Consider the following 22,753-nt stretch of genomic DNA (forward strand, 5'->3'; position numbering starts at 1 on the left):
AGCTGTCACAAAATAACAACCAAACCAGAACAATTCTCAAGGCATTAAGTGAAAACACTTGGTATACAGGAAGGGTTTTTTTTTTCTTCTGCATTTGTTGGACACAACATCACACCACTACTTACATCGCTGTTTTGTCAGCATTTGCCAGTCTCCCTTGGCAGACACACCACTCAATTAGCATATGAGGAGGCTGCTGCATTTCATTCAAGACATAGTTAAGTGTCAAGATTCATTCCTGTGGGAAATGACAAACTCCAAATACCAGAATCCCTAGATCGAAGATGACAAGGAACAGCTTCTGAACCCTCGGATGCATTGGCAATCAAGCTCTTGGTGGCTCAGGCAAAGGAGGAACTCTTTACACAGGCGATCACTCTGCCAGTGGCTGTTTTGGGTTGAAATGTTCCAGAAACCAGGAGTTTAGTGCCACTCCTCTCCTACACATGCCCCACTGACAGTCTGGGGGAGGACAGCCCCACAAGTCCTTGGGCAGTGTGGCTGTTATACCAAGGGAAATATGATCTTTGTACCACCTGATGGTACAATTGCTTCTTTTCATCTTTTTTTCTTCTTCTTTCAAGGAGACATAATGCATTTGAGCAGCACTCACATGGCACAATTATCAGTGCAACTGCTCTTTTCAAAAGGGATTTCAACACAGCTACTGAAAAAAGATATATTAGAAAAGGCAATGTCATTTATCCACCAGTAATATTCTATAATGTCCTGCTTAGGAGATGCGATTTTGGGCCAGACAGGTTAGGTATGTGTTTCTAAAAAATGTCTTCTGCCCTCATAGCCTCCTATCTTGATTAGGCCAATTGGCAGCACAATCCACTCAGGTTGTTCCATGTTGAAATCTGTCTGTCAGCTAACTGCCTTCTCTGCCCTGACAAAGACCACTTTACAGGCAGATACCTTATAGCTTACTTGATAAAACAGATAATGCTACAAACATTTTGAGAGCTAAGAACCTCAGCTCCTCATATACTGTAAGAGATGTACAAGTAATGCAATCAAAATAAACAACAAAAACCCCCACTTCTTTTCTCTTATTTTGATTCTCCCTGTGCTTTAATTCCACATTGAATTTAGCAGTGAGTAATTCAATAAGCAGTAGCGGAAGATCAATGCTGCATATAATCTTAAAAGTTTATGACTGCAGTGTTCAAGTGGCTTATACATTAATCTCCAATAGTCAGAGGTTAGCTGCTACTGTTGTTTTTTCCTGACAATCCAAATCCAGCAATCGGGATCACCTCTTCTCAGTGGTTTGCCAGTTTCTTTAATTATTCTTTGGGATCACTGGGGTCAAAATCAGCAATTTTAAAAGCTTCTCAGATGCATCTCAAAGTGTTAACTTTTGGCTTCTTCCAGAGAGACTCCTTGCTTTGCCTGCCAGCAGACAACATCACTATTCTGTCTCCTTAGGGGCAACAGCAGTTACAAATATCCCGTCTAATGAAACACAGTGAGAGAAGCATCAGTCTTCAGGAAGGGACATTCACAGAAAACGGATCTGGAAGGGATCTCTAGGGTGTCCTCTGTCTCTGTCCTACCACCAGGGATATGAGGGGATGGAAGGATGATATGCAACTAAACCATTCAAGATAGTTAAGTGGAGCAAATATCTAACTTTACTGAACAGCTGCAACTCTCTTTGACACAAAGATCCTGGTTTGGTTATCAGTGGTAGCAGTGTGCTCCAAGGAGCTCTCAGATATCACAGGACTCCAGAAGGGTCAAATACAAACTTAAAGGTTTATGCAGCTACTGAAGTCAGCCAGCAACAGAAATAATTGGAAAAAATGACATAGCAAACTAGCCTGAACTTGGTAATCGAGGGACTTCTGCTTCCTGTCTGGTTACAGGAGAATAAAGACAACTGTAAATCTGGTCTACTCTTCAGAATACTTGAGAGAAATTATTTTTATCCTCTGACCCCAGTAACTGCTTTCAAAACCCTCTGTTCTGTTTAAATCCCTCTACATCATCTAGCATGTAAGGGGATGTCTGCAGATGCTAAAAAGTAGGCACACCAGGAGAGAAGGTGTGGATACTTACCCAGACACAGACCTCTGAGCCGAGTGCTGGCAACAGTCTCCTGCAACCCAGCAAATCCAGCCCTAGGCTGAATCCTACAGTTAAAATCACAAACCTGCATTGCTGACAACGCTGTTGCTAAGGAAATTATCACCATGTCATAAAGTTTCAGCATTTTGACTACACTGCAGGTTAAAAGCAGGAAGAAAAACTGAGCTGTGGAGGACAAAACCTCAGAAATGTCTATGATCATTAGCAAATGTGGCAAAAACCAAAAATTGTGAGAAAAGGGAATAGACTTATGTTCCTATACAATGATATGAATGTTGCTCTTTGACACTGCTTTTCTTCAAACCAGTATCGTTTGAAAGCTGCCAGCAAAGGGTACAGCACCTGCCAGCTGCCCAAAATAGCCCAAGGCTTTTCAATTATAAAAATGCATCACACAAATTAGCTAAACATATATAAGTTCATGGCTTGCAGGACAGCAGTGGGTGGAGAGCATGAGGATTTATGTATTGTGCTGAGAAAAACTTGCACCATTTTGAAAATGAGATAGATAAACAATTTTCCAAACTGGGCATTACTTTAAATATGAATGATTTAACACCTATTGTGACATGCAGGACCAAATGCTCCAATGCTCAGGTTGTTACGGTTCTAAATGGTAGAATCTGCTTAACAAAAATGGAAGGAACAAATTCCTAAACCGCACCAATTTTGCTTTGGTAAATTAGCAGAAAGAAAAAAAAAAAAAGGGAAAAAAAACCCCCAAAACCCAACAGCTTCTTAAGAGGTGGTTGAGAGAGCTGCTTGCTTGGCAAGTCACAGTTCTGACACTGAAATACATCAACTTGTCAGCCTTGACAAGAATCATTACTTAATTTTCCTAATTACAACTTTCAGCAGATTACAGTCAGACTCGTCATTGATTCAACCCTACACAGATAAATGCTGAATAGGCCTAGGAGGGAGAGTCATCCATCAGGAGTGACAAATCACCTCCTCCCTCCCTTTCTGTATGCAAACCCTCCCATTTGAACTGTGTATCGCCCAAGTTAGAAAGACATATTTGGAGACAGACTGTTGGTATCTTTTTAATTTACTCAAAAGCAAAGCTCTGAATGCTACAAAATACTGGTATTCAACAAGGTTTGAAATCAATTTTGAAGCAGTTAAAGAGACTGTCAGCATTTCCTGAAACTTAACCCAGGCAATATATTAAATAAATTAATTTACCATAAAGATTGAGATTTGCATGTTGGCATTGAGTCAGCAGATTCTCTCCTAACAAAGTTAAGTGAGCTGCTAAGGGTGCCCCTCTACTATTGAAATGTTGCAAATATGCCAGAGATTAACTCATGATGGAAAAGATTAAACTGGCACTCCACCTGCTTCAGCATGTAATCTGCTACAGCACCTGTGTCATTTACAGCAGTTGGTTTTAAACATCTACTTCTCCAAGAGAGAAAACTTTGTATCTAAAATTAGGTAATCAAAAGCAACTCTTTTTAGAGGAACTTTGTTGCAATAGATTAAATCCTTTGGCCTGCATCTGGAACAGATGGGAGGGAAGCGCTTGTTTCTTTTCCCTAGGTCAGGAGTTTTTTCCTCTCCCTCTGTTGCAGTTGCTAGGCAGCCTGCAAAATGTCAGGATGAGAAACCTCACATTTCTTTATGCATTGTGTACTCTGGTGATGCACAGCAAGTGGGGGGGGGAAAAAAGAAAAAAAAAAAAAGAGAGGTTCAATTTCTGTCCTAAAAAGATGCCTCTCTGGGTCCACAATCCCACAATGACTGCAACAATAACAGACCCCTGAACTTGTGCTAAACTCATTGCAGAACTGGAGTCTGAAGAGTGGACATAGAGAAGCCAGATATCATGATGCAAGGGGAACATGCGATTGGTTTTAATCAGTTTTATAAACTCACTGTTCAAGTACCTCCTGAAAGACTTTTTCTCCCCCTACCCCCCACCGCCTTTTTTTAAAGGGAGTCTCAATGAAGAAAAAGCAGCAGCCATTTGGAAAGACAGTCCATCTCTTGCTTTTCCACACTCCGTGTCATCAGCATTCATGATGGCCAGAGAGGACTGTGTTTGGATATATAAAAAGTGTGGGTACACCCACACTGTAGCCCATAGCAGTACAGCAAAAAATAGTTAGGCCATATAGGAACCCAGCCAAAATGGGCCCAGACTAATTTCTTTGTGGAGGAATGTGACGTTATTGTGGGTAGGTTGTCTGTGCTACACTTCCAATATCCCCTTGGGCATCAATATGCCCAAAAGCGTTGATGGAAGGAGACAGACTAATTTCTTCAATGCTTTCCAAATGTGCTACAACGGGTTCTCCTTCATACCAGGCAGCCGCATTCGCAAGAACTGTGTTTAAAAGAAGCATACAGGAAGCACTTGTCAGGAGTAACAGTATGACCTGCCAAATTGAGGTATACACATGTGGGGTTCTCAACCCCCAACAACCACTAACATGGAATATACAAATTATTGCTCTACAAGAAACACATCATAACCCCAGAATGTATTTTCCATTTCAAGTTTCTAGAAGTTGAGAGAAAACAAGTTATGCTATTAAGAGGATAAGCTAAATGTCAATCACAGTTGAAGAAATGGAGAAGGACATGTAATTATTCCTACCTTGCCATTGCTATGCCAACAACACAACCTCCAACTATAGACCAAAATCCAATCCAGCCTGCATCTACCTGACAGGAAAAAAACACAAACAAAACAAAACATAACATAGAGAAATATGTTAAAGCTGAGAAAATAAGATGGTAAGATGTTGCTTTCAAAACAAACAGTATGCAGGAGCTGCAAACTGCTAGCAACAGGCCCCTGAAGGGCAAGACTTTTTCTAGGATATCCAAAAGGAAATAAATTCACTAAAAGGAAGTATGACTAAGTAGCCTATGCCCTAAATGTGCCCTCTCTTTATAGAATCTGAGTAATGTCCTCTGGATTTTAATAACACTCTATCAAAAGCTTAGAAATCCTCTTCTCACTTCATCTTTTCCACTTGGTAAAAACTTTTGGTTTTTTACTAAAGGTGCAGCAGCCAACAATACACCCCTTTGTTTACCTGCCTCCTCCTTCTTGTCAAAAGGTGGGTATCGTTCTGGAAATACCACTGGTAGAGAGCCAGCAAGGAGAATCATTACAGTTTGGGATGCAAAAGCTACAGTTTATTTTGCTTAAAATTTCAGGAGAAAAGTGGTCCATATGGATTAATAGCAGCTTAAACACAAAAACCCGATAAAATTATATGCCAGTGCAAAATAAAAACATGCCACTTACAAAATAGCTGCTGATTATCAGTCAGGAGATACTTACTTGGCTTACATGAACTGGCGTTAATATCAAATCCAGAACACCAGACCAGCCAGAGAAAACACCCAGTGGTATAGCATAGGCTAAAGCAATCATCAAGAATCGGAAATTGCTGTGAAGACAAAATATATGCAATTAGCTGCAGCTTATATTAGAAACTGCACCAAGATTAGTTGCTAGAGTAAATGACACCCTAGAATCTACGTTCTGCCCCTCAAGAAAAATAGCAGAGGTATGAAGGAAGAGTGAGCCAGGAAAAGCAAGAAAGGTATCTGGCCATGTCACTGAAATTCCAGTGGCTGAGATGTTACTGCCTTAGCACTGTGATAATAAAAAAGCCAGTGTCTCCACATAGTTCAAAGATTTTTGTAACACGCTGGGCTCATGTGTTTCTCATTTCCGCAAGCAATTCTTCCATGCATTTGCATGGGCAACCTACTTAGCCTAGGTGTATGTTAGGAACAATAAGCACTAATTTAAATGACAAAAAGCCTATTTCAAGAATAAAATCAGAGATTCATACTTTTTGAATTGTACTTTTTTTTTTTTTAACTGTTTTACTTCTCTTAATTTTGGTGAAAGGCAGGGAGAGCTCTGAGAATGAGATGGGCACAGCTGCAAGAGGGGAAAATTTTGACAGTTTGAACTGTCAAAAACCAGAGACAAGTATAATATTCTGCTCTAAATAGTCAATGTGTTTGCTTTTTCCTCCAATTAAACTTATTCAACCTTTAGTATTCAGTGAAAACGAAGCAGTCAAAGCTGTGTCATCATCTTCATCGTACACAGCTAAACAGGAGTTGGCAGACAAATACCACCACCAATTTCTCCCACCCACCGTAACCAAAAGCAAATGCGAAATCTTTGCTAAGAGACATCCAACTTTTCATCAAAAATGTTTCAATTTGGGAATAAACCCAGAAAAATATACTTTGGACTCTGCAACAGTGATATTTTAAAATGAAAAGATTTTACGGTGATTCCAAGGTTATCCCATGGGATATCTGTTTAACCACAAAATGTGGCTCCCCCCTTTCCCAAACGATTTACATAAAATTGATCCTGATCAGTACCAGTTCCTTGGCATGCAGCGGCAATTTGATAGCACACAGTTACAAAGAGGGAGAGAAAGAGCTTCAGACACTTTCCAAAACATTCAGAGGTTTGCAGCTTACGCTGTTTTACTCCCCTAGAAGATCCACGCACAGCACACCAGCCAGTGTTTTTTTGCACTGTTCTTTTTCACACATCCTCTTCTTGAATAACACATTTCTATCACATGAACATACCCTCCTCTTTCAATATCATTCATGTCAGATTTGTTTTTTAATGTAAAGAAAAACAACTCCCAAAGTTTCAGCTCTTCTACACACTGCTTATATTTCTCTGAATGCTAACGCGTTTGCTGTCTTCCTGACCATGTTTTTTTCTCTCCTAAGAATGTCATATTCCTCTTATCCTAGTCTATCTTGTATCATCTTGGCATCTCTTAAGCAGGTTTTCTGACGCTATTTAATACTATCCACGTAAAAGCTAATTCAACATCTGTAGAATAAAATAAAAGGGAAAGGGCCCGTATAGCCATGTCATAGATTGCAAAGAGGGAACAAGTCTGAATGCACTCTTCCAAAACAAGACTTGCTCGATATTCAAAATCTTTGGCTATCTGAACCTCGTCTTCATTAAAGAGCTACTTTTGAGGGGGCAAGTACTTTGTAACTTACTTGACCGAGATCATCTGTGGCATATTTGCCTTCTGTAACTCAAGCAACAAGACAGATTGGCACATGGGATAGCTGCTCTGTGCCACGTCCAGCTCCTAGTACGAGTACTAGAGAACCAGCTCGGCATCACAACATCCTCCAGTGACAGAGGCTGCCACCCTGCCTGGTCTCCAGAATAAGGAAAGCGACCAGGAGAAAGGGTGCATGGCAGTGACAAAGCGGCACTGATCACCAGATGTCATTCTGTCCCCTTGTCCAGCAATAGCTGGCGCTGGCTACGTTAAGTGCTAAAGCTATTTGAAACGTACATCTGAAGCAGCAGCTCCACTTTTCATGGCTCCAGTCACTTGTATTTGTTTTTGCAATTTTGCAATTGCTTCACTGAAGATAGAAAAATGTGCTGTCTGTCACACCATCAGCTGGTGAACCCACACTGTTTTCCATCATATCAGCCCTTACGACAGGCTATCGGCATTAGCCTCTCTGTTAAACCATTTTGCTAGAATATGAATTGTCTTTTTCTTCTGTTTTTTTCAAAAACCTACTAGAATCTCTAAGACAGGTTGGTTCAGAGCAGAGCCCTGTCAGTAGCCCTGTCAGTCACCATTTTCAGAATAACTCTGACAGCACCTATTAAGATCAGGCACACTCTAAGCAGCTTCCACCACTGGATGGTGATATCATATGAAAGTCTCATTAAAGAAATAATGATGCACAAAAACCCTGTTACGAAATTTCAAAATTGTTTACATAGTCCCTTGAAAATATAAAAGGCATGTAATCAGCTAAAAGCAACTAAATACTTCAAAGCAAAAATCATAGCATGTTTTCTTAATGCAGATTTTAAGACTTATCAACTATTTACTTGTATTAGAAAGTTTTCCATGGAAATTTGTGGCATATTCTGACATGGGGGGTGGGGGGGAAGTCATATTTGCTTCACCCAAGAAACTGAGAAAGGGCACCATACTTTTTCTAATGGAAATTCAAACTACACTTGTCACAGTGTGTGATAGACTGTTAAAAGATTTGGGCTTAGCTCCCAAACCATGACTAATCTGTCGTCTCCCACTGCAGGCTGAGAGAGTTGGTATCAGAAGATAACCAGACACCAGCTAATCATTATAATCTGTCAGAAACAGGAATCCTCCAAATCAAGGAGGAAGAACCAAGCTCCTAAGCAAGTCCCAAAAAAACAGCCTACAGGGGATGGTCAACCCTAAGAAGATATGTATAATACAACTCTGCAAGAAGTAGCTCGTGAAGATCACTGCTCAGGACCTGAAGGCATGAAGGAGTGTGGGAGCTGCAAGGATTTGATAGATCCCTTTGGCATCCAAGGAAAAAGGTCAATGACTTAAATGGTGAAGTTATGCTATGCAGCTTTATTTTGAAGTGATAAAACTGCAGCCTGGGGGAGAGAAGAGGGAGATGATGAACATGTCAATTCTCATGAGTGTTTTTTGGTGCACACTTTTTTGGTCAATCCACCAGCTCACACAAATCATAAATGCCTTACCCTCTGGTATAAGAACTGTGTGTAAGTCTGCAATAAGGGGAAATCACGATTTCCTGGTATTCATCAGCTGATTACCTTCAGTCTACACCATTAAGTCAAAAGAAAGGCTCTCTGTGCCAAGAATTATGAAGCCTAGATTAGGCAGGCAACAGAGTTTAGAAGCCTAATGAACCAGATGATGGAGTTCTCTTGAAGCACAGCAGATACCATTTTCTTTTATAAAACCCCCTTGCTTGATGAATTGTTGCTGAAAGGCTCCCCAAGATAAGTGTGTTTAATGATGAACTGTTGATTGTTTCATGTACAGAGGAATGAAGAAGTGCCTTTGATAAGAGGTAGCACAGAAGAATGTATAAAGACCAGAGGGAAGAGAGATATCATGATCTACCTGACCGCATTTTAAAAAACCTCTTGGTTCTTGGAGACGCTATCAACTACGCTCATTATTTAATCATCCAATTTGTTTTCTTAAGTTTCACTGATTGTGAATAGTAAGCCAGCTTTGCTGTTTACCTCCTGACCTTACCTGTATCTCAGGTCCACTGTTTACAACACTTTGAACAAGGAATCTAATGGTTATAAAGCTCCCAAATGGAGTACTGTCAACAGAAATTTTATATTTCACCTGTGGAGTCAGTTGCTGTTTGAATTTCTGTTCAACAGCAACATTTTTACAACACAGCCCTCAGGCAGGGTCTCACTGCACACCAGCTTGGGTGTGTAACAGCATTACTGTGTGTGCTAAGTGTCCTTATGGGAATTGCTATTTTTTTAATATCCTGAGTAGGTCACTTTGCAAACTAATCAGCCAGCTGTACTCACACCTTCTCCCAACTGCCAGCCTGCTCCAGGACGAACAGACAGGATTAAGCATCTTGTCAACTATTTATTCCCTCAAACTGAAACACAAGCCTCCAAAAAAAAAAAGGAAAAAACAATGACAACAAGGCATGAGTTGTTTTTGCTGGTTCTACGCATACTTTTAGAAAGTACAGTCCACAATAGATCTGTAATAACTAAACACCTAAAGCTCCACCATTATCAAGTTTCAAGCAGCCCTTTGTACACAGATCCAGCTCCTATCACTACATGCCCCAAGAAACAATTACAGCAAGAGCGTGAAGGCCCCCAGTGAAGTCCACCATACTCCGCACCATGGGAGCGGTTCTTCTTTGCCCCAGGAAGTTCATCTGTGCAGTATCACATACAGGGCACAGGCCTTCACAATTATTCAGCATTAATATTACAGTTGCTTTAGCTGAGATCAGATCCCCATTGTGCAAGACATTGTGCAAACACTGTGGGGGTGAGACTGGGTCTTACCAAAAGAGCCCAAGTGGAAGAAGTTGCAAAGCTGGAGATGTCACTTTCTTTATACCTTTTTTTTTTAAACCCCAAAATTTAAAGGAAACTAATTCACCATGAACCTGTCCAGAAACACATCTAGAGACACTTCTATTCCCACTTCATATTTTAACATACAATTAATGAGATTTAATAGATCATATAATGGTTTCGGATAGTTCATTCATTGCTCCCATGGCTGAATGAAAGCAGCTGAATACTCCTTTGAGTGACAAGCAAACCTCAAATTCATTCCAATACAATAAGCATGGAAGAAAGCAGCTTATTAGTTAGTTATGCCCAGTGTTGTCAATTGTTTTCTCACACCTAGCAGCATGCACACTGTTAACAATCTTGTATAACCTGATGTAACAGAAGCATTGCAGAAGAGAAGCCGTGCTAACAGGATGACTAAAGAAGTGTTGGTGCTGAAGGACTCTGGTATGAAGGCTTGAGATATACCCAATGATTGAAAATTTAATGTCTGCTTTTTAGCAGTTAGCATCCTCTTAAGCCTCAGCATTAATATTTAATTTTATTTTGTTTAAAAGCACTACAAACCAACTTGTTTGCTCATTGAGAAGATTAAAGCACACTTGTTTTTATTTATTTAGGTGCTTATCTGCTTTGAAGTGGAAACCCAATGAGGACCTACCTTAAGAGTCTGCAAAAACTTCTCCTGTAGCTGAGCCGTTGACTTGCTGCAGCCACACTAGGAGGGAATGGAGGGCGCGAGGGGAAGTAGGCCAACGCTGCAGAAAATATCAGGGAAACCATCCCAAATTCTAAACAAGAGGGCAAAGAAAAACAAAACCAAGAACAGATGTTAGCATCAAAAGACTTATTTTGGTACAGCATTGTTATCAGCCAGCCTCTGATACATAAATCCCACCACAAGTGCTTTACTGCTCCTGACAACAGAACTGCATAACTTGAAAGAGAATTTTTTTTCCTCCCCAAGCAAGATTTCAAACCGAGATGGAGAATCAATGAGATGGAGAAATACCAGCAGTCCATTCCAGTGACAGGAGCTGCAGAGAACCAGGCTCACACATGGGGAACTCAGTGAAGCAGAAGGAAAGCTTTTGCTTTTTCTCTTTAGAGAGAACTGCATTACGAAGATTTGGCCACGCTTCCTCGCAATGGAAGTAACGCAGTGCAGGTAACAGCGTGCTAGAGACTTTAAACAGATGGGACTGGGGAAGCCCCAGGGCATGGAATGACAATTACTTGGCGCACAGGATGATGAAGACAAACGAAGGGTCAAGCAAGGCAGCATCTCGGACACAAACAGTATTACATGGCAACAGAATATAAAGAGAAAAGCATAGGAGCAGCTACGGCTCCGGAATAGAAAGAGCATGGGTAATAGGGAGAAAAATGAAAGAATACAGCTGTTTGCAGATGCTTCTCTTGTTCAGCAGCAGGTATTCTAGATCTTTGAAAAATTTCATAGCAGAAATTTGGACCTGAACTTGCAAAGTGATGAGCACTTCACAGAAAATACTCAGCAAGCCCCATGATCAGACATTCTGAGGAAAAACAACTCTACCCAGTCAGTCTAATTAATTTGTTTTACAGGCCTTTTACAATGTATATCATGTTCTCCACAGTCCTCAATCCCAGTATTTCTCATATCCCCTTTGAAAACAATTCTTTGCTGCTGGAGAGAAAAATGTATAGCTGAAGTCTGTTATCTTAAAAGAACCTGTGATCTTATAACAAAGAAGTGTTCACCGACACCACAAATAAATTCCAGCAGAGCTGGATACTCAATTGCATTAATTTTCTTTTTTCTTCTCTTTTTTAATAAATCAATATGAACATGGCACTTTGCCAGCTCTTCTGCTAAACCAGAAGAAAATAAATTCAGGAAACTGAAAAGTAAATAACACTTGGAGTCTAAATGGATCAGCTGGAGATGGGGAAGGGAAATGAATGCTTCTATTTGGTATACAGAAAAAAAGTCTACACTAAATTTCTTTTGAAGGCATACCAGGAATGTGACAATACCATTCCTCACGATCAAATACTAAAGGATTCATTTTGAATTATGTGGTATCTCTTTTCCTACTGTGGTCTAATTGCATGTTTTGAGAGTCAAGGGCACTTTAACTAGACCTGCTCACTATATCTCCTCTGTTCTCCAGAGGATAGATTAATTTCTGTCTACACTGTTTTTGAGACCATGAGAAGTGAATAAAGAACGGGCCATAACTGATCATCCTAGATGTAAGAAAGGGATGAGTTGCTTTGTCCTATAGGTTGATACTAGACAAGGAAGCAAGGCTTGACAAAAACTGTTTATTCCCCTCTCCTGTATCTGGGTCTGTATGTAGGTTTATAGGTATACCTATGTACATGCATACTCACACTTTAATCACATATTAAAGGAAGATTTCAGACGCAGACAGGCATAGACAACAAGAATGTGACCACACAGCCCCATAAATTTTGTCTGAGATGCTTATTATTTAACTTCATTATACTGCAATACCTTAAGGGGAAAGGCTAGGTCTTTTGCTGAAGAATGTAAAACACGTTGATAATTTTTTTAAGTCATGGTAATATTTTATAACAGGTGCCCATCTGGGGCCTCTTCTATGTGTTGCCTCAAGATTCCTGCCAGTCAAATTGCTGCAGTAGGAACAGTATAGTAACACTTCCTTTTTTTTTTTTTTTTTTTGTTTAAAATGATTAAATTCAGCATGCAGTCCTTGTAGTACCTTCTTGCAACTCTTTAATGTTTCCCAGTGTTATACTTTCCAGGCTAAGAAATGTGCCTCGCAAGCACTGCCCTCATGCACAAAAGAAAAGAGCAGAATTCACTTTGGAAACTAAAGCAGATCCCTCTATTAAAGAACAAAAGTCTTTAGTGCCATCTTAGCTTTGTGTATCACACTTGCATCTCTATCAGAAGTCCAGGTACTGCCAAACACATCTGATTTCTTACATGTTGCATTCCTTCCTCATTAGGAAACCCGCACCTTTATCTCCATCACCATTTACTCTACCAGACTAGATAAACACATAAACACATTCGCAGGACAAGATTTAGATTATAAGTAGTGAGTTAAAGTAAGCAAAAGAGAAAAGGTAAGAAATAGGTCAATATTGAGACCAAGGCAGCTGTAGTCACAAAAGAGAAGCTCTTCCACAGGAGCTATTGGCTTCTCAACAGCGCAATGGATGCAGCAAAGCACTCAGAATTGGGCAAGTCAGCATAAATTAGCGCGCAGAAACACAACCGTGTATATCTGTTGTTGAGGAGTGAATCAAAAAGCTGGGTACCACGCCACAGTGATCTGTGTCAAGGTGGAGAGATGGCTACATCTTAGCCTAGGAAATAGGCACCCTGCTGCCTGTGTAAGCCCCAAACAGAAAAAAGAGGTTTACAGAGACACAGGCCTCCTCAATACAGGTCTTTTTTCTTCAGATAGACTACTCATAGTACAAAAACATACCCAAACCCAGAAACCCTCCTCCCAATCTTGTCCTGAAATGGAAAGGGGCAATGAGGGCACTTTACACGCACACTTTTTTTTTTAAACAAATAATGATTTTACATTGATATTTAGGAAAGCACATGGCTAAAAGCTCTAGAGGCAGTCCAGAATAATTCAAGCTTTCTTATGCGATTCAGGTAATACAATTCAATCCTGATTTGCTGCATCTGTACTATTTCAGCTTTGAACCAGAATATGCAGTGACACAGATGACACAGAAAGAGGCTGTGGTAATTCAGCTGAGCTCTTAGTCTGCGTTTGAGATAAAGGAACAGCAATTTATTAAAACACAGACAATTTATTAAAACACAGAAGAGACTAGAATTAACAGAGCAATTTCAGAATGGGTATATAAGCAATTGCTTCGTAATCATGTTCGAGGTTAAGTCCTTGGAAAATTAGCACACTCTTGGCATGCTACTGATCCCAAGTCAACAATTCACATCATTACCGTCTTTTAAAAGTCATCACCTAACTTTTGGAGGCTGCTTATCTAAGGCTACCTCACAGAAAAACAACAAGCTCCATCACAAACACAACTCCTTTAGGAATGCAGAGCGCTTATCCTGTGAAACCAGCTTTCCTGTAGTATCTTAAAGGAGAAGTCATAGCAAGCCTGACCACGCTTGCTGAAGAAGTGGGTAAGTGGGACCTTTAGGTCCAGCTCCTTGTTCTGCTACATCCTGTAACATCTTTACTAGTAATCTGTGCAGTCTATTTGAGCTTCATTTTCTGCCCAGCTGATTAAGGGGACAAATAGTACCCCACCACACCTTCCAGATGTTTTTTGGTCCACAGGTGAACCACCACAAGGCACCTTTCCTTTCACCTCTGGAGTCCATCTGGCATAACAGAGCATAGGGGAGGCAGACAGCAGGGACCTTGCTTCCTCAGCTCTCCGGGGACACAGGGCTAAGGTCAGACCAGACAAATCTCATAAGGGATTCAAAGCAAACTCATCTTTTATAGTTCCTACCAATTTTAAACCAGTTGGATGTTTTGCCACCATTACTGCAATTCACTGCAGGCGGTAATGTTCACAAACCAGCTCTTTTTTGTTGCCTGAACAGCTAAAGGGGTTGTAGCTCCTGAAAAGATGCACCTATATGACACAACCACAAGCACAGCTGCACAAAGAAACCACCTCTGTTCAAAGCACTTTCAAATACTAAGAACTACAGATGCCCCATAAAACACATTTCCTAGGAAGCTGAAGAACTGCTGTAGTATCATCTTATGCTGGGACCAATGATCCCAAATAGGCCTATGTGATGTTCCCAAATCCTTGCTGGCTCAGAAAGGCAGAAAGAGCCATACTCAGACATGGGGCAGGCAAGACACACCTCTGAACCTTGGTGGCAAGCAAGATCCATCCCACTTTCTGAAGAAAATGCTTAGGAAAACTTCCCAGAAGAGAACAAAAGTGAATCTAATGGGCTGCTGAAAGGAACATTTCTAGTGCTACCAGACTCAAAACAGTGGTTTTAGGCACAGAACTGAATTCATCTGTCTAGAAGTAGTACTTATCTCTCCATGGAAAATCTGAAGAGGAAGAGCTAAAGCACTGCTGTAATGACTAGATTTTTCCTCCCCTTATCTACCGCTTTTCAGGACAAAAGCTGACATTTTTCCTTCTTTCACACTGACCCTTTTCATCTGCCATAAGATTTTCGGCGTCTAACATCGTATTTACCTCTGAAAAAGGCCTAGCCAAACCCAAATTTCCTTGTTGTTCCAACACATTTGAGTCCAGTAAAAAGTAGGCTACTCAAAAATACTTGCTGAAACAGCAATCCAACTTCTACTATGCTTTCTTTAAAATGAACAGTAAAGTGGCCCTCACCCAACAGGAGTATTAACTTGACAAAATTTCCGTAAGAGTAATATCCAGGAGTAAATGATCACAAACAGCTAACTCAGTCCCATAAACCTGCATATGAACTACACAGTATATATACTTTAAGACTTCTGGAACACTTAGGGCTAACTCCTGGCTGAATTTCAGAGGCTGAAATTCTAACGGGGAAAAACCCAACCAAATGTGCAACTGCCATAACATGGCAAAGTTCAGCTGCTCTTAATGCTATACCAATTCATATCCACTAAGAATTATATCGTAGACTCTTAAGCCACTTACACAACTCTTTTTCCTTAAAGCTTGCTGCTAATTTTTTTAAGTGACACAAAGAGCCGTAGAAGCCACTGCATGAAAAAGAGCAAGGACATAAAATCTAAGTTATATCAGATGAATTTTGTATCAGTGTTCTTTTTTCACCTAAACTCTTGTCACTTCATTGAAATTGCTCACCACTTAAGAATTATGTGGTTTCAGTTAAAAACAAAATCTATTGAGTTTTAATTTCAATGTTAGATTCTCAAATACTAATAATCTAATCACATCTGAAAGGCATATGCAAGTCATAAATTAAGGCTGATTTAATATAGGAAATAATTTAATGATGAAAGACTTTTGGATTTCCAGCCTTACAGAAACAAAAGAAAAAAACCCAACCTGTCAGGAACGCATTTTTTTCATGAAAATTCAAGAAGCAAAAACCAGTTTGGAAACTCAGGGAAAGCATAAGCTCTCCTAGAAGACATTTCTCCTAAGATAGCCGATACAAACAACTGAAATATTTCATTTGCAATTAGTCTGTACAAAAGGCTATTTTTAGATCTTTCCTACACAAAAGGGAAAAAAATTAACCCTTCTGATGTTACAACGTTTTACCTCTTCATTATTTTCCATCACTCAGTAACCGTTTTCTGGGCAGACCAGCCACTAGAGGGTAGTGGTTCACAAGTACCAAACACACACATGAAAGTATATAAAGTTTTTATAATTTTTTTCTTTTAAAAAAAATGTTATTCTTGAACCACACCTGCATACAGCACAGCCTCAATGCGGTCCTTGATGTGCTCAGTGTTGCTCTGTGACAGCAGGGGGAGGTGAGATGTTCCGTTAGGAGACGGCACTACAAGAGGTCCCACTAGAAACGCGCCAGCAGCACCCAGGTAATTGAGCAGTGACGCGATAGCTGTTGCTGTGGCACGTTCATCCGGAGAAAACCACGTTGTGGAAAGAAATGGTGCCGCGTTCATCACAGTTGGCCCCGCCAAGCCATTTAACAGCTGCCCTCCGTGAATCAGCCTGGAATAGAGAACAGAGAACGCAGTCATTTGGATGACAATTGCTTGCCTTTTTTTAATTAAAAAAGCATGCAAGATATTGAGTGCTGGAGATAGAGCGACTGCACAAAGAAATGGAAGTCCTGTGCAAAAAAAGGATATTCTATACACTAAAAGAAGCCTAATTAGACTGATTTAAAGAATCCAGAGTTACTCTGGTCTCATTACCTCAGATAAATGGAGAAGCAAATATTCTTTTTAAAGCAGGAAAGGAAGAGGGAATAAAAGGAACTTCCTTTGCAGAAAAAAAGGTATAATGATAGGATATAAAAGTAGAAAAGGTGTAGTAGCAAGAAAGCTTTAAATTATAAATGTCTTAAACCTGACCCCTTGCCTGCATAAATCCCACCAGAAGATTTAAATTAGTTATGGCAGATCCAAAATTGAAACACTTCATCAAAATACTCTGCATATTTTTTCACTGCATTATTTATTTTTATTTACACACTCAGATGAGCTCTATGTGCCTACAGATGAGGAGGCCGGGCTGTTGAGGTTTCCAAGAGAATCGTCTTCTCCAGCAATCTGGCCATTCTCAACATACTGTTGAAACAGCCAAGCAAACCCAGATTTTTCTCGTTTTTCACACTCATTGGGATTTAACAGATAAGGCTGGTGACAGAACAGAGATAGTACTTCCAAGCAGTGAAGTCTCTGTAAACTTTGGCTTAATATTAGTACAATGAGCACATACAGAAAGGACTTTTTGAAGGCTCTTCTACATGTGGAAGTCAGCCAGAAACCTTCCACTTGGACTTTTCCAAAAAGTGATCAGCCATGAAAGGCAAAAGTACTTTGGAATTTATATAAAAACTTCATGTCTAAAAAACAGCTAGTGAGTCAAACAAAACATTGCAACCCTCCAAAGTAGATCTATCCATTGTGCAATAAAATGGTGGCAGATGATATTTTTAAATGGGTGGTGTTTTTCTAAGCATAGCAGGAACTTGATGTTATTGCTGCAAGACTTGAGTTGTCAGACATAAAAAGCTATGGCCTGAAAATGGGGAAACATAAGCTAGCATTTAGGCAATGTTTCAAGCCACAAATGGCTGAATAATGTACAGTGTAGCAAGAGTTTTTTAAAGCACACAAAGGAACAAAATATGCAAAAGAAATGCTGACAGACTCTTTATCAAATTAACAAGCTAGATTGCAATAAAAAGGAATAGATGTTACCAATTCTCAGTGGATTAGAAATCAAACTTTTAAACAAAATTTATACAAATATACAGAAAAAAGAAAAAGCTATTACATATCATCTGAAGGAAACACTTCCCAAGCTGGGACAGCAGTAATATCCACTCTTAAATATAAGCAACGTTAAAAAAATAAAGTTCACATAGCGAGGATAGAGTTCATGATGTGCTTCAGATGGACACCATCATGGCATGGTCATGCCTTTATAACGCTTGTTAAACTGGCGCCCCCCAATAAAATAAAATTAAATAGTTTTAAAGAAATAAAAAGCACAATTTAAATAATGCTCTGGCATGTTTTCTGGAGTACACGTTACATGAATCCCTTATGGTTACTCTCTGACCCAGTGTACTTTGCACAAACCAAGGTATCCTTGCGCACTTCGGTATTTTCATTCTACTTCCCTCACTACAAGTTATTCTCAAACTTATCCTAAACTGTTTCAGGGTATTTGCAGAGCTATGCTACGACCCCAGAAACAGCTATATGCCCAGAAACAGTAGCAAGTGGGCAACTACTGCAACGTATAAAGATTTTATTTTAGTATTTCCTCTTGCTCCAAAGTGAATTTAATGCTTAAATTGTGGTTTTGTTATTGTATGCTAGGAAAAGCGTGTGACCACAAAATAAACTTTATAGCTATAGGCGCCATACTAACACTTCTGTTCACTTAAACCACTATGATCATATTGTTTTAATTCAAATACGCCTACTCTACAGAAATCCTAAGGGCAAATAAAACTCACTAAAATCAGAAAAAAAGTACATTAGTTCTTCTGCAGTGCCTATGGGCATGTAGACACTTCATCTGGTAGAAGAAGAAAAGTTTTGAAAAAATACCCACCCAAACAAACCACCAAACAGAAAAACCAATTTATATATTGTGAGAATTATGCATACTCTTTTCATGTACTTACACTTCAGATTTAGATTATGTCTATCAAACCTCACCATCTGAATAAAGCTCTATAACTGACCTCTATACTCGAGGGAGAAACATGTTAATTTTACTTTGCAGATCTAAAGGGAGAAAGTATTCTCTTCCTCCCGAATTTTAATTCTACATTACTTTTCTCGGGTTTTTTCAAAGAAAGAGCCAATTTTTGTCTCTCTAGGTCTCTTCTGCTGGTGTTCTCCTGGCTGCTCTCTCTCCTGCCATGCCCTGCTGCGTGTGCTGTCTGTTCCCACAGAGTTGCCTTTCCGTCTGCGTTTTTGGCATTTACCAAGCTTGCTATTATCATCCAGGGTAGAGCATCTCTTATCCTCCTAATGCTTAATTTTTCAAGTCTAACATATTTGGGTTAATAAACACTATTTTCAGACTAAATTTCCACTGATATACAGACTACTACCTCAAATATCTCTGCATATGATAACAGCCTAAGCCATATTTTATCTGTTTTTCAATACTGGCTTGAATTAAGCTACTTCTTCCTGAGGAAAAAAAAAATATTTGCATTGTTCCTCTACACATTCTTAACTCATTTCCCTAGAGAGGCAAGGACGAGCAATTGAAAACACAATTCAGTCCATTTACTAAGCTGCTACTCCGGGAGACATGTGTAGCAGCTGCTCCATCTGACAGAGGAATACGAACACAACAGTATTGGTGGCTTTTTGCTGTTTGTTACAACGTCTTATCATCACTGTGCTAGATTTTGGTCTCACAGCCCATAGGAGTCTCCTCTTGTACACCATCAGTGCTAAAAATTGCTCCAACACCAAGACATTTGTTTCTGTTACTCCCCGATTTTCATGTTTCTGCTACTGAAAAGGTGCAAAGGGCAACTGCATTCTTCCCTGGTGCTATTTCAGTTTCTTTCTGCACAACAAGAATTCTCTTCCCTGAGAAAAGGGCTAAAAAGAGAAGTTTAGCTCAGGACCTTACCCGGATGGAAAAATATTTTTCAGCCTTATTACACTAACAAGGTAATTTTCATCTGTTATTTACTCAGCTCTGCTCTGTTTTCAGATGCATTATTTATCCAGTCGTCATCTAATTATTTCCATGTATCAAAAAGTAGAAAGTTATTGAATTCAAATAATAGAAAATAACACAAGAGTAGAAGGCTTTTAATCACAATCATGAAAGAGAAAATTGGAAAAAATGACACCAGAAATTCATCCCTGACTTACAAAATAACTGATGACTGTCTAACTTACAGCAAAAGTGGGGAAGTAAACATCTACCCAAAATATCTTGTTTCTAACCTTTTCAGAAGCCAGGTCAGGGACTCATTTTGAAATTTAAAGGTTTTTGCACATCTGACCTCTCACTAATGAATTTGTGTGCTCTGCCAAACTTGTAACTTGCAGTGAACATGAGCCATTTACAGAAAAATAATAAATAAAAGTTATTTGAAGACTGGTAGTAAACGCTAGTGCGAAATATCATGCACCAGAGCATCACAGTAATGGATAACTTATACATTTACATTATGTATCTACCTATCTATATGTATTAAAAAAATAAATACACAGACATATATAAACACACACATACCCTTTTGCACAAAATAAAGATCACATTTGTTCCTAAACTGGCCTCTGAATTGCAAAAAGATAGAACAAGGTGTAGTTGAAATACAGCAATAGAAATTAGAGAAGAAAAACTCTTATTGTACTATATCGTCATCTCTTTTCCAAATTTTTATCAAGTCACATTATAAATAACTTAAATTATATGGTTTTCATCATTTCCCTGAGAGAAGACTTGATATGAGTATTAAGAAGTAACCTGCAGACCTGCTTTATTCACTCCCTGCTGTCGCTGTTGCAATATCCTAACAGGCAACAACAAAAAAAAATCAGGTAAGGCTATAAATGCTGAAATTACAGTATCACTGAGCAAACTGGGTATGAAAAAAAAAAAAGTGAGATTATACAGGAAAAAGGTTTTAGTGATTGATGATAATATCATAGAGTTAAGATGGGAAAGAGCTTCCATTTACAGTTGGCTTTATTTATCTTTTTGTCCCTGTACAGGTTGAAACTTTTCATGCATGGTCACAGTTCTGTCAGGTATTGGATTTGTTAAGCTATTTAAAAGCTGTGTGTTTTATAAATGCTTCTTCTAGGTAAAAAACATAGACATTTAGTGTTTCTACCACAATATGTCTCATGCCTGGACTTAAGAGAATTTTAAAGGAAAGAAAATCTCATCAGTTCCATACTCACGTGGGGAAACAAAGGCAACAGTAGAGGGAAAATTACTTACTCAGAAAATTACTTTTAATACAACAAATTTAAACCACAACACTAAAATAAGTCTCCAAAGCTCCATTCTAAGATGTGTTAATTGAACTTGTTTTGGGAAGCCTAGGACCGGAGAAGTCGTATCAGTATTTTACCACTGACTAACAGTGGAAATAGAATTTTCACCTTTTCTTTGTCAGGCACCACAGGGGAAGAGTGAGGCCATCGGCCCCATTGCATTGCTCTGACTCTCCAAACATGGATTTTTTTCTACTAGCCTCTGATGTGTTCCCAGTCAACTAAGAAATTAGGTTCCTCTGCGTTCTAAGAGGGAGCAGAGCTCATTCTCAAGAGCCTTGTGAAGACAAGAAGGTTTTGGTGCAGTTTGTTTTTTCTGAAACTTTTACCATGCCTTTCCCACTAGCTGCCATGAGAACTGACCACTTAGTCACTATTCAAACTTCTATACAAATGCAGTGAAAAAAATAGGTAAATTGGTAAATCAGTTTTGCCACAGTTTGGCAAAGCGTGAGGAGCAACAAATTCACTGAGAGTGCTAGTCTGCTGCTGCACGAAGACAGTGCTGTAGCGTGTCTCTTAGTCTGGAAAAGTTTAGTAGATTAATTGCTGATCCTAACAATTAAGCAAAAAGTGATTCTGGATAAAGAAGTTAATGTTTTACAGAAATGGATGGCTAATTTTTCTTTCACATGCCTGACATTTTCACTCACTGAAAGAAGAGGATTGTTCAACTCCTGCTAATTTGGAAGACAAATAGGTTTATATAGCCATTAGCTCATTGTGGGAACTACTGGAAGCAAATGAAAGAGACCCTTCCACTGGAGGACTTCAGAGCACTTTTCAAGTGCTATTGAATTTAGCCTCATGTGCTGTTTTCAGCTGGGACAGAGTTAATTTTCTTCCTAGAAGCTGGTACAGTGCTGTATTTCGGATTTAGTGTGAGAATAATGTTGACAACACACTGATGTTTTAGTTCTTGCTAAGTAGGGCTTATCCTAAGTTAAGGATTTTTCAGTTTCCCATGCTCTGCCAGCGAGCAGGTGCACAAGAAGCTGGGAGAGGGCATGGCCAGGACAGCTGACCTGAACTAGTCAAAGGGATGTTCCATACCATAGAACGACATGCTCAGTATATAAACTGGGGGGAGCTGGCTGGGAGGGGCCGATCGCTGCTCAGGGACTGGCTGGGTATCAGTCAGCAGGTGGGGAGCAATTGCACTGTGCACCACTTGTTTTGGTCGGTTTGTTTGTTTTTTCCCTCCAGTTTTATTTCTCTCTTTTTGTTATATCCCTTTTCATTGCAATTATTATTTATTGTTATTATATTTTATTTTAGTTAGTAAACTTTCCTTATCTCAACCCACAAATTTTACTTTTTTTTTTCTTTCCAATTCCCATCCCCATCCCACTGGGCAGGGACGAGTGAGTGAGTGGCTACATGGTGCTTAGCTGCTGGCTGGGGTTAAACCACGTCACCTCGCTACATGGCAACAAAGCAAATAGATACCTCCTATTCTAGAGCATCTACACTGATGTATGATGCAAGCTGTTTGCCCAGGAAAAGGAACAGGAAAAGACATGAACTTACCCACTTCATACATTAGGAGATTTATTATACCTCAAAGGGAACTGATACCAGTTTTGTGGAGAACCACCTCTGA

The 22,753-nt window shown here is 39.5% G+C and overlaps 1 protein-coding gene across 1 annotated transcript in view; it reads right to left on the bottom strand.

The window, feature by feature from the left end:
• SLC49A4 (solute carrier family 49 member 4) overlaps positions 1–22,753 on the bottom strand; it is a 71,133-nt gene that overhangs the window by 21,214 nt on the left and 27,166 nt on the right. Inside the window, exons 3-6 of the mRNA XM_074828745.1 lie at positions 16,371–16,639; positions 10,638–10,767; positions 5,399–5,507; positions 4,703–4,770 (exon numbers count right to left, since the gene is read on the bottom strand). Of these exons, the coding sequence (XP_074684846.1) occupies positions 4,703–4,770; positions 5,399–5,507; positions 10,638–10,767; positions 16,371–16,639 (576 nt within the window). The remainder of the gene's footprint in view (positions 1–4,702; positions 4,771–5,398; positions 5,508–10,637; positions 10,768–16,370; positions 16,640–22,753) is intronic.

Source organism: Strix aluco, chromosome 6 (assembly GCF_031877795.1).
Source record: "Strix aluco isolate bStrAlu1 chromosome 6, bStrAlu1.hap1, whole genome shotgun sequence".
NCBI lineage: Eukaryota > Metazoa > Chordata > Aves > Strigiformes > Strigidae > Strix > Strix aluco.